Source organism: Triticum dicoccoides, chromosome 4B, assembly GCF_002162155.2.
Source record: "Triticum dicoccoides isolate Atlit2015 ecotype Zavitan chromosome 4B, WEW_v2.0, whole genome shotgun sequence".
NCBI lineage: Eukaryota > Viridiplantae > Streptophyta > Magnoliopsida > Poales > Poaceae > Triticum > Triticum dicoccoides.
In genome coordinates this window covers 41,844,683-41,856,247 of record NC_041387.1, presented here as the reverse complement: position 1 = coordinate 41,856,247, position 11,565 = coordinate 41,844,683, and the positions used below count along the sequence as shown (strand labels likewise).

General features: G+C 46.5%; 1 protein-coding gene across 1 annotated transcript; it reads left to right on the top strand.

Moving 5' to 3' along the window:
- Positions 1 to 7,544: 7,544 nt before the first annotated feature.
- Positions 7,545 to 10,463, top strand: LOC119294878. The gene is made up of 3 exons (XM_037573155.1): positions 7,545 to 7,877; positions 8,679 to 8,791; positions 10,057 to 10,463. The coding sequence occupies exons 1-3, from the start codon at positions 7,814 to 7,816 to the stop codon at positions 10,132 to 10,134; spliced, it is 255 nt and encodes an 84-aa protein (XP_037429052.1). The 5' UTR covers positions 7,545 to 7,813; the 3' UTR covers positions 10,135 to 10,463.
- Positions 10,464 to 11,565: the final 1,102 nt, after the last annotated feature.

Below are 11,565 nucleotides of genomic sequence, written 5' to 3'. Positions count from 1 at the left end.
GGGATCGCGCGATGGTTAACTCCTACCAACCCTTCCCCTAGGAGCATGCATGCAGTACTTTGTTTTGATGACTTGTAGATTTTTGCAATAAGTATGTGAGTTCTTTATGACTAATGTTGAGTCCATGGATTACACGCACTCTCAACCTTCCACCATTGCTAGTCTCTCTTGTGCCGCGCAACTTTTACCGGTACCATACACCCACCATTACCTTCCTCAAAACAGCCACCATATCTACCTATTATGGCATGTCCATAGCCATTCCTAGATATATTGCCATGCAACTTTCCACCGTTCTGTTTATTATGACACGCTCCATCATTGTCATATTGCTTTGCATGATCATGTAGTTAACATCGTATTTTTGGCAAAGCCACCATTCATAATTTTTTCATACACGTCACTCTTGAATCATTGCACATCCTGGTACACCGCCGAAGGCATTCACATAGAGTCATATTTTGTTCTAAGATTCTTTAGTGTAAGTAAATAAAAGTGTGATGATCTTCATTATTAGAGCATTGTCCCATGTGAGGAAAGGATGATGGAGACTATGATTCCCCCACAAGTCGGGATGAGACTCCGGACAAAAAATGAAAAAGAAAAAGAAAAAAAAGAAGCCATAAAAAAGGCCTGAATAAAAAAATGAGAGAAAAAGAGAGAAGGGACAATGTTACTATCCTTTTACCACACTTTTGCTTCAAAGTAGCACCATGATCTTCATGATAGAGAGTCTCCTATGTTGTCACTTTCATACACTAGTGGGAATTTTTTATTATAGAACTTGGCTTGTATATTCCAATGATGGGATTCCTCAAAGTGCCCTAGGTCTTTGTGAGCAAGCGAGTTGGATGCACACCCACTTAGTTTCTTTTTGAGGTTTCATACACTTATAGCTCTAGTGCATCCGTTGCATGGCAATCCCTACTCACTCACATTGATATCTGTTGATGGGAATCTCCACACCCCGTTGATACGCCTGGTTGATGTGAGACTATCTTCTCCTTTTTGTCTTCTCCACAACCACCATTCTATTCCAGCCATAGTGCTATGTCCATGGCTTACGCTCATGTATTGTGTGGAAGTTGAAAAAGTTTGAAAATACTAAAGTATGAAACAATTGCTTGGCTGAAACCGGGGTTGTGCATGATTTAAATATTTTGTGTGATGAAGATAGAGCATAGCCAGACTATATGATTTTGTAAGGATAGCTTTCTTTGGCCATGTTATTTTGAGAAGACATGATTGCTTTGTTAGTATGCTTGAAGTATTATTGTTTTTATGTCAATATTGAACTTTTGTTTTGAATCTTTCGGATCTGAACATTCATGCCAAAATAAAGAAAATTACATGGATAAATATGTTAGGTAGCATTCCACATCAAAAATTCTGCTTTTATCATTTACCTACTCGAGGACGAGCAGGAATTAAGCTTGGGGATGCTTGATACGTCTCCAACATATCTATAATTTTTTATTCTTCCATGCTATTATATTATCTGTTTTGGATGTTTAATAGACATTTATATGCTATTTTATATTATTTTTGGGACTAACCTATTAACCGAGGGCCCAGTGCCAGTTTCTGTTTTTTTTCTATTTTAGAGTTTGACAGAAAAGGAATACCAAACGGTGTCCAAACAGAATGAAACCTTCGCGATGATCTTTCTTGGACCGAAAGGAAACCAGAAGACTTGGAGATCAAGTCGGAGACACAACGAGGCGGCCATGAGGCAGGAGGGGGCGCCCAGGGGGTAGGGCGTGCCCCCTACCTCGTGGTCCCCTTGTAGCTCCCCTAACCTAGTTCCTTCGCCTATATATACTCTTATACCCTTAAAACATCCAGGAGAGCCACGAAACCACTTTTCCACCGCCGCAACCTTCTGTACCCATAAGATCCCATCTAGGGACGGGATTTGATCACGGTGGGCTTCTACATCAACACCATTACCTCTCCGATGAAGCGTGAGTAGTTTACCACAGACCTACAGGTCCACAATTATTAGCTCAATGGCTTGCTCTCTCTCTCTCTTTGATTCTCAATACCATGTTCTCCTCGATGTTCTTGGAGATCTATTCGATGTAATATTCTTTTGCGGTGTGTTTGCCGAGATCCGATGAATTGTGGATTTATGATCAAATTATCTATGAATATTATTTGGTTCTTCTCTGAATTCTTCTATGCATGTTTTGATATCTTTGCAAGTCTCTTCGCATTATCGGCTTAGTTTGACCTACTAGATTGATCTTTCTTGCAATGGGAGAAGTGCTTAGCTTTGGGTTCAATCTTGTGGTGTCCTTTCCCAGTGACAGTAGGGGCAGCAAGGCACGTACTGTATTGTCGTCATTGAGGATAAAAAGATGGGGTTTTCATCATATTACTTGAGTTAATTCCTCTACATCGTGTCATCTTACTTAATGTGTTACTTTGCTCTTTATGGACTTAATACTCTAGATGCATGCTGGATAGCGGTCGATGTGTGGAGTAATAGTAGTAGATGCAGAATCCTTTCGGTCTACTTGACACGGACGTGATGCCTATGTTCACGATCATTGCCTTATATATCATCATAACTATGCGCTCTTCTATCAATTGCTCGGCAGTAATTTGTTCACCCACAATAATATTTGCTATCTAGAGAGAAGCCACTAGTGAAACCTATGGTCCCGGGTCTCTTTTCCATTATATTGAATCTCTTTTACATACTTAAGTTTCCGATCTACTATTTTGCAATCTTTTACTTCCCGATCTATAAACCATAAACACCAAAAATATTTACTTTACCGTTTATCTATCTCTATCAGATCTCACTTTTGCAAGTGACCGTGAAGGGATCGACAACCCCTTTATCGCGTTGAGTGCAAGTTGTTGATTCTTTGTGCAGGTATTCAGTGACTCGTGCGTTGTCTCCTACTGGATTGATACCTTGGTTCTCAAAACTGAGGGAAATACTTACGCTACTTTGCTGCATCACCCTTTCCTCATCAAGGGAAAACCAACGCAAGCTCAAGAGGTAGCAACATGCAACTAGTTTTGCATAAAGGTGGTTGGTGGGTGTCTGTTTCTACAACTTCAGTTGAATCAGATTTGACTGCGGCCGGTCCTTGACGAAGGTTAAAACAGAAAACTTGATAAATCACCGTTGTGGTTTTGTGCAGAGTAGCCCCTTCAACCGTACCTCATGGAGCGTGGCCGTCGGGGTGTTGTTGATGTCGCTCTCGTCCGGTGCTTCCTGCTTCTGCTTCGGCCGTGGGGATATGGTGACGGCGCCGCCTGCTCCGACCACATCCCCAGCGGCGTCCACATCCTCGCGTGCCTCCACACCTCCCGTAGCGTTGGCAGCTGCGGGTGGTGGAGCCTTTGAGGTGGATGGTGGAGCCAAAACACCGGACTTCTTCTTGGGCGCCATGGCTGATGGCGCCGTCAAAGATGAAGATAGTGATGAAGACGACGCGCTGCACACGCTTTCAGGTCCACGCAAGCGATTCCCCCTACCCGGCGCGCCAAAGATGTCATGGGAAACCACAACCACCTATGGGACCAAGGGTCCCCTTGCTGGATCGGCAGGGGGATGTCGCGTTGCACAAAGAGCAGAGGAGCATGGGGCAGCACGACATGGATCACACAAGCAATTTTACCTAGGTTACCGCCGCGAGGCGTAAAACCCTACTCCCGTTTTGGTGGATTGATGGTGGAAGAATGGTGGTGGAGCGTAGTACACTTGCCCGGCAGGGGCGGCAATGTCAACACGCGTATGGGCGTCTAGCTTTTCAGCCTCGCAAACACTTTCTATGGTTGCCATGCGCCTCCTTTTATAGGTTAAGGGGTCACCACAATGGCAAATCATTCATTATGCACTGATGAGATAGCAAACAATGCTATCATACCTAACTCTGCAGGCTGACAGGGTACACTAAATGCGCCGCTCTACGTCACGTCGTTGCTCGCCCGGCAAGCCTTGGCGGGCTTATCTTGCCAGCTCCACGCCTGCTTGTTCGACACGTCGCGGGACGGGTGTCATCTGTAGGTTTTCCTGTAGAAAGAGGTTGCCATGTGGTGAATAGCTGCCACTTAATCACTTTGCGGCTTGACACCGCACTAATCCATGACGTGGGTCGTGGGGAAGTGGGTGATGAGGTGTTTCTGGCCTCCGTGAGTCCCGGCAGGCCCTGCCGGGATGCCTTGATTGCTTTCTTCCGGGGGTGGCTCTGCCCTTGCCAAGCCTGTTTGCCCGGCAAGGGAGGCTTTTCTTCTGACGATATCTTGCTTCTTTGGCTTGATCTTGGTCCTCTTGTTTTGCATGCTGGTCTTTTGAAGATCTTGGTCTCTTGTTCTCTGGCATGGCCTGATGCCATAATCATGTTCCCATGCATGAGCACAGTCAGGGCAACATACCCAGAGTCTGTTGCACCGACAGGCGGGGATAGCGAGCTCGCACGCAAGGAAGGAGTCAACACGGAGGAGGACGAAGGCGCGATGGCCGGAGGAGGTTCAGGCGACGGGGAAGGTGGCCGGAGTGGGGCATGAAGGCACTGGATTGGGCGGGGGTGTGAGGATGCGCCTCTGTCTCGTGCGTGGCAGCGCACGACGGAGAGCGAGGGGGAGATGAGGGGAACGATTGAGTGGGAGATGGGGATCGAGCACATGCTCGCTGCGCTAGGGTTACAGGGATCATATGGGTTGCGAGGTTGGGCCGAACCGCGCTCTGGGAAAAATAGAGAGAGAAGAGAGTTGGTCGTCCTTTTCTCTATATTTCCCCACACAGAAAATAGAACCACATATTAGCTTCTCTATAAGAATGATTTATTTGTGGGCTTTCCCATGCGCCATGGTATAATTTGCATGATTTATTGCATCGGCCAACTAATTCACTAGCATGACTGCTAGGTTTGCGAGGAAAGATTGATCAACTAAGTACATACATGGTCGCCCGCGTAATGTTGTTTCCGGTTGACTAACTAGCATGGCTATCGGAGAGAAATAACCAGAACCTGCATATGTATTTTGTTGTGTTCCATCAAGCCACATTAAGGTAGCATTCAGGTGCCCTATAGATTTTTACTATTTCATCCAATGACCGGCGGAGAGGAGGGTCTTTTCATAGGTAAATTCTCCGCCAATAAAGAAATATGTTACAAAAAAAGTGGTCTCTTCGTAGGGATGGTCTGAAAGGACGTCAACTTATAGCCGAATATGTAGGTGCTGACTCATCACCATGGATGATCATCCTTGGTTTTTATAATCATTAATTTGGTGTTACGATTTACAACTTTTTTGGTGCTAAGTCAAAATGCATAAGGAACTCCGTTTTCATGCGGTGAAACCTGTGTTATCTCCTCACTAGACAACAATACATCACCAAGTATTGACTTCTCACCACACTCCATCTCGCCGCGCGTGCATCTTTAGCGATGTTGTCCCAGTGCTGCTCACTATGTCACCGCCATTGTGGCACTGTGCATCCTCTCGTACAAAAGGTAGGAGGAACACCGGATCACATCTTGTCGTGTCCTATCCTGCCTCTACAACCTTCCCATTCACTTCGTATACGACGAGCCTTCTATCTCCTATGATCTACCGTGACCCGGCTCCTCCATCCGACCAACTCTGATTCATGGCGTTGTGTAAAAAGAGTAGAAGTATGAGTGGAGGTGTATGGATTGGGTGCGAGGAGTAGCTCAAGAAGCGCGGCCCGAATGTCTAGCTTGCTGAGATCAGCTGTTAAATTTTTTAACATTTGCTTGTGTGGACACAATGACAGCTGTGTTATACGTCGACGAGCTCACCACCTCGGTATTGACAACATTTGGGCGTGTTGTAACCAGATGGACATCATGGTCACCGTGCGGGTGGGAAGGAGGATAAGCGGCGACACGATATACTTTTCTCGCCCGTTGCAACGCACGGGCATATTTGCTAGTAATAAAAATAGAAAGCAACAGAAAAACTGAAAAAAAGGAGTATAACCAACAAACAAGCATGCGATCGAGCGATGAGAAGTTTTTTTTAGGGGATCGAGCGATGAGAAGTTTTTTTTAGAACGAAGGCTCAAGAGCCCGACTTTGAATTAGCAAAGCCATCAACCGGCCAGGATTACAACTCCAAATTACATCACTCACCAACTAAAGAAAGAAGACAAACATCAAAGATACAAGGGCGCCAGGGAGCTGCTCACAATGCACATACAGCAAGCTAGGTAGAAAGATTGGTGAAGAGCTTATAGCTTGGAGATGCCATTAACCTCTTGCACGCCGAAAGCCAAGGCGAAAGCGATATCCTGGTCGGGAGAGTGCACCGACGATGATGCAAGGCACGCCGTTGCCACAACAACTGGGCTTGAAGAAGACACATCCGTCCAGATCCATCGTTAAAGAAGGCCCCTGCCTCCTCGCCTGGCTCGAAGACGCCGCACCGTTGAACGATGGACATGCTCACCCTAGAGCCTGGAAGGATGGCATCGAAGAAACCACTTGGGCGGAACCAGGCATTCCCGACATGCCGGCGACGACTCACCTAGAGCAGAGCAACACCATATGCCATAGTTCCGACATGAAAGAGGGCGAGCAGTCAGAATGCATAATTGGGCAACAACAAGGCCAAGATCAAATTGGGAGCATCGGCTCGGTCGACGAGCTGAAGTGCAGCCACCATAGGAGGGGAACCCTATCCCCTCCCGTCCTGAAGATCCATGGGCACCGGAGGAATACACTGCAGCCCGGCGCAGAGCACCACGGCAACTTGACCCAGCACCCAGGGAGACACCGCCACCGCTGGATGCACGCTGCCGCCGCCAACACACTCCACCTACACCACAGCAAAGCCCACAACCCATCCTTGTTCCCAAAACAGCGCCTTCATGAAGGTTACGGCGCCAAGGGCGTCGCCGCTGCCCAACAGAGTTGAGGATTTCTCCCGGGAGACAAAGGGGAAGGGGATGGGGGCAAGACCTGAACGACGCCTCCGGGAAGGTGCGCGGCGCCCGTAGGCGTCGCCGCCGTCGCCGTCGGCATGGCGGCTGGGGTTTCCCCCAGTCTTGCATCCTTGACACCCGCACCCGCCCGAAGCAGACCGGGGCCCCACGAAGAGGCAGGTCGGATCTGGGTGGGGGAGAGGCTCGCTGGAGAAGAAGGGCAGTGGGGACGGCCAGATCTGACGCAGCCGGAGCTGACGCCGCCGTGCGCGCTGGCCCGCATTTTTCGGGGATCTCGCCGTCCACACGCCAAGAACAGCCAACCCGCGCCCACACCACCGAATGCCGAAGCCGGCGACGCCACACTAGGGGCCGCCGCCCCAGATCCAGAGGCCCCCTGCGGGTGAGGCGAGGCGGCGAGGGATGAGAAGTTAGCGGCGAAGAAGATGGAAACCCTTCGCGCGAGAGCTGTTTCGATCTCGCATTTTTCTTTTTGAGAACTTGTTTCGATCTCGCATGAAGCGAGATATAACTCTCGCGTTAATCTTTTTTTTTTTTGAGAATGCTACGAATGCGCGTTAATCTTGTGGCGACGAATGCGCGTGTGGTGGATTCCGGCAATATGTCCACTCTCTCAGTTGGGCCTGGGCCCCGTGTGGCCCATTCGTGCATCTTCCGGTCACTCCCGACTCCGGTGCGGTGAGCCCCTCGCCGCCCGCCGGCGATCTCCGTATACAAGAGGAAATAAATAGCCAGCCCGCCAACTCTCCCGCACTCCGGCTCGGTAGCGTTTCCCTTTCCCCGTTCGGTTGGTACAAGCGCTCGCGCTCCTGGCCAGCTGGCTGGCTGGATCTAACCGGCCAGAACCCTAACCTACCCCCGCGGGTCTCGAATCCTGTCCGCATGGATCCGGCCGCCAACGGCGACAAGCCCTCCGACGAGCAGCAGCAGTTCGATCCCAGCCGGAGTAAGGGCCTCTCTTCTCGTCTCATACGGCCAATTATGCTGCGCTGCTTTGTTCGTGCTCGATCTGGGTTTGGTTGGGTTGGTTTGAGCCCTGCCTAGGGAAGCTTGGCTATTGTATTGGTTAGTACTCGTAGCTATATATTTATTTACCGGTTATTGCACACAATCTGTTTGATCCGTGTGAAATTCACAACTACGAATTGGCAGGAGGGGAGGGTGGGGAATATATTTCTTATTGGCATGTATGTAGCTCATATGGCCTTGTCCACCTGCAGTAGTAACCGACAACACACTCGTGATGAATGGATACTGATGCCTTTGGATGGATCCGGTGATTGCCATTTGGAATTCGTGTTGAACCGTGTGGTTTTCCACGCACATGTAGTGATTTAATTAGTACTCCTTCCGTAAAGAAATATAAGAGTGTTTAGATCACTAAAGAAATACAAGCTTCCATGCGCTGTCTCGGTCGTCATCGCGAAGCTTCACAGATTTAATCAGCGCACAATGCATCTGCATAATTTTTCAGGATGTCCATTCACCAGACACTGTTTTGGTACCAACTTAAGTTCAGAAGCTTGTTAAATAATTTTGCTGCCCTCTATATTATAGTACTGTGCCAATTTGATTAGGACACCATCTTTAGGATGTCCTCGAACCTAATACTGTCTGTTCTATTAGGAACTGTTTGGAAGATCTAGCTTTTTCTTCTCATATGCCAAGTGTTGCTATTTGAAAGTATGGCATGGTATGTTAACTCTTTTACCGCATTCTGACACATAGTTTTACCAATGGTTTCAAGTGATTGGCATCATCAAAAGGAAGGCCTTGATTAAAGACCTAGCCGCTGCTTACCATGCTGAGTGTGTAGCATGTTGTAAAGAGCTTCTCGAGCTTCAGAGAAAATGGGAGGAGGTCTGTATCCCGTTGTTCTTCAACATTTCCAGATTTAGTGCTTTTACTGGCTCTCTATATTGCTTTAGTAGTTAGTACTGCAATTCTGTTCATTTTTTACTTGTCAATCGGAACATTGCTTGTGTGCCTGTAGCGTTGTTGAAGATTATATTAGTGATGCATATTTTGTTCCATTAGCAACTGGCACTCTTTACACTTTAGCTTGCAAAATGATCTTATATTATGGGGCGGAGGGAATATTTTCTTGTCACTTGTTAAATCTCGCTTTTACATTAAGTCCATAAGGCTGGAATTGTTGCAGATTCTGAGTTCAAGTCATTGAGCTATGAAACAAATGCAAATGTTTTCTAGGGAAGGAAACCTGTTAACATTAAGTCCATAAGGCTGGAATGACTGTCAAATATGATTGGGGTTCAGCAGGCACTGTTGCATCTTTTAGGTTTTATCATTAAGGGCATGTACAATGGTTGATAAGACTGTCTTATCTTAAGCATTGCATGTAACTTAGAGATGACAATAAAAGCATGTCTACAATGGTTGTCTCTTAGTCTTATTTTTAAATACTAGCTATTCCTAAAAACATGGTGAGACATATTATGCTAAGAGATCATCTCTTAAATAAGAGAAGACAAGCCTTCTCTTATGATTTCTCTTTCCTCCACCTCAACATTTATCCTACGTGGCACTCCTAAGATAGCACCATTGTACATGCCCTAAGCAAATTTTCTCTGTGAAAAAGGTTCCTGTTATCTACATTAACAATTCAGCAGTATATGTACTCGCTAGCTTCTCCTCTTGTACCTCCAGCATCTTTGGGGCTACTCTGTATTTGTTGTTTGCGCTAGCAGTTTCTCCCTTGTTACTCCAGTAGTTTCCGTTGTTATTCTCTGTCTTTGTTGGAATAGTTCAGCTTTCTGCAATTTGTATCATAGTGGTAGTTATCAAAGTCATTAAAATGCAACCATCTTTCTGGAGCTACTTGTATTTGTTGTTTGTGCCAGCAGTTCCTCTCTTATTACTCCAGTAGTTTTCGTTATAATTCTCGTTCTTTGTTGGAGTAGTTCCCACCTTTCTGCAATTCGTGTCGTAGTGCTACCTACCGAAGTCATTAAATTGCAACCATCTTTCGGGGGCTGTATGTCTTGGTCTACACTAAAATTCAGCACACGTTTTTTGTTCTGCACTCCCATCCTGGCAACAATTTCTTCAGATAACTGATCTCTGATGTGATCCCTTTTCCTTCTTTTTTCCGGTCGGTTCTGCAGGAGCAATGCGTCGAAGCTAAGATGCCTGAAGTGCCAAAACCATCTTCGACGAAGCCTTCTAAGCGCAGGAAGAGGTAGATCTAATAGGGAATTAACCGATGATGCGCTTTATTTCAGGGGTGTGGATGAGAGGAAGAAAGAAAAGACCCATGTAAACATAGTTGACCTCCTGATACACAGGAAGGCGTGATGAAACACTACTGAGATTCGCGGTCTGTGGCACACGCATCGTCTTAAAATGTGGCACGAGCTGGTAAAATGGTTTCTGAGTGATGTGTGTTTACTGGTGTGGTCAATCACCATGTGTAGTGAAGCAACATTGCAAAAGTATCAGTGCAACAACTTTGTAAAGTTTGCCTCACGCGGTGTTGGGCGGAACTGGCCGCTCTTCCGGCGGTGTGGCTTCAGATCTTAGCCATCCTTGTGTGGCAAAACATCAGTTGCCTTCAAGAAGGTAGGGGCAAGTGATCAAAGTCCCAGCAAAAGTGGAGCAAAAGATCAATTTTCCCTCGCAGAAAAGCTTTGGATTTAGCTCTCTTTCTTTCCTAGAGGTGCGGTGCTATCGCAAGATTAGTGTCTTCTTGCCCTCTGGGTAAAACACCTATTACCGGCTCTGGTTCGGCGGTGACAGCGTCGATGGACGTTGCAACATTTTGTTACTACTCCAGGGACTGGGTGAAATTAAGCCCGCACAAGACTGACGGTGTTCCTGTCGACTTACATATGGTGGTGCCTCCAATCCCAGACAAGTTAGATAGGTTCCATCAATCATCTACAGTGTGCACGTCGGCGAGCTTCTTAAACTGCAGCACGACCTATCCATTGGAGGACATCACTGTGGCATAGAGTGGCACATACGGACGATATATGATGGACCATCGAGCCACTAATTATATGTATATATGTAGGAATAAGACAAGTAGACAACTAAGACAGATCAATGAGACAGTGAGTGGTCACTAGATAAGATGGTTAGGCAGTGTAGCAGCTACAGTTCACAAAATGAGAGCTGGACTAGCTTGTTTTGTCCTCTATCATTAGTGCCAATTTTTATTTCACTTGCAGCATTGGATTATCTTTGTTTTACAGTCGAGGGGCATACCGCAAGTGATTACAGCCTTGCCGAGTATGGGAATGAATGCGGGGGGTGGGGGTGGGGTCGTCGAGGCACTTCAGGCTTTGTACAATGCAAGGTGCTTAGAAAGGTCTTTAGTAAAATAAATTAAATTTTTTTAAGCATTAATGCTGATTAAGTGTCTATAGTCTACATATAAACATCTATGTTTATAAAGCAAAAATGGATTATTTCTCTAAGCATATTTTTTAAGCATCTTGCATTGTACATAGCCTTAACACTGTGTGGGAAACCAGCGCAGATGAAGTAGTAGAGTGTTTATGAAGCTAATCATGAATGTCGGCAGCGGCGAAGCCAGCCTCGAGCAGTGATAATTTTGTTGATTATTTTCTTTACAGTGAACAGTGATTTTCTTTTCTTTTTCAGCTTTACCA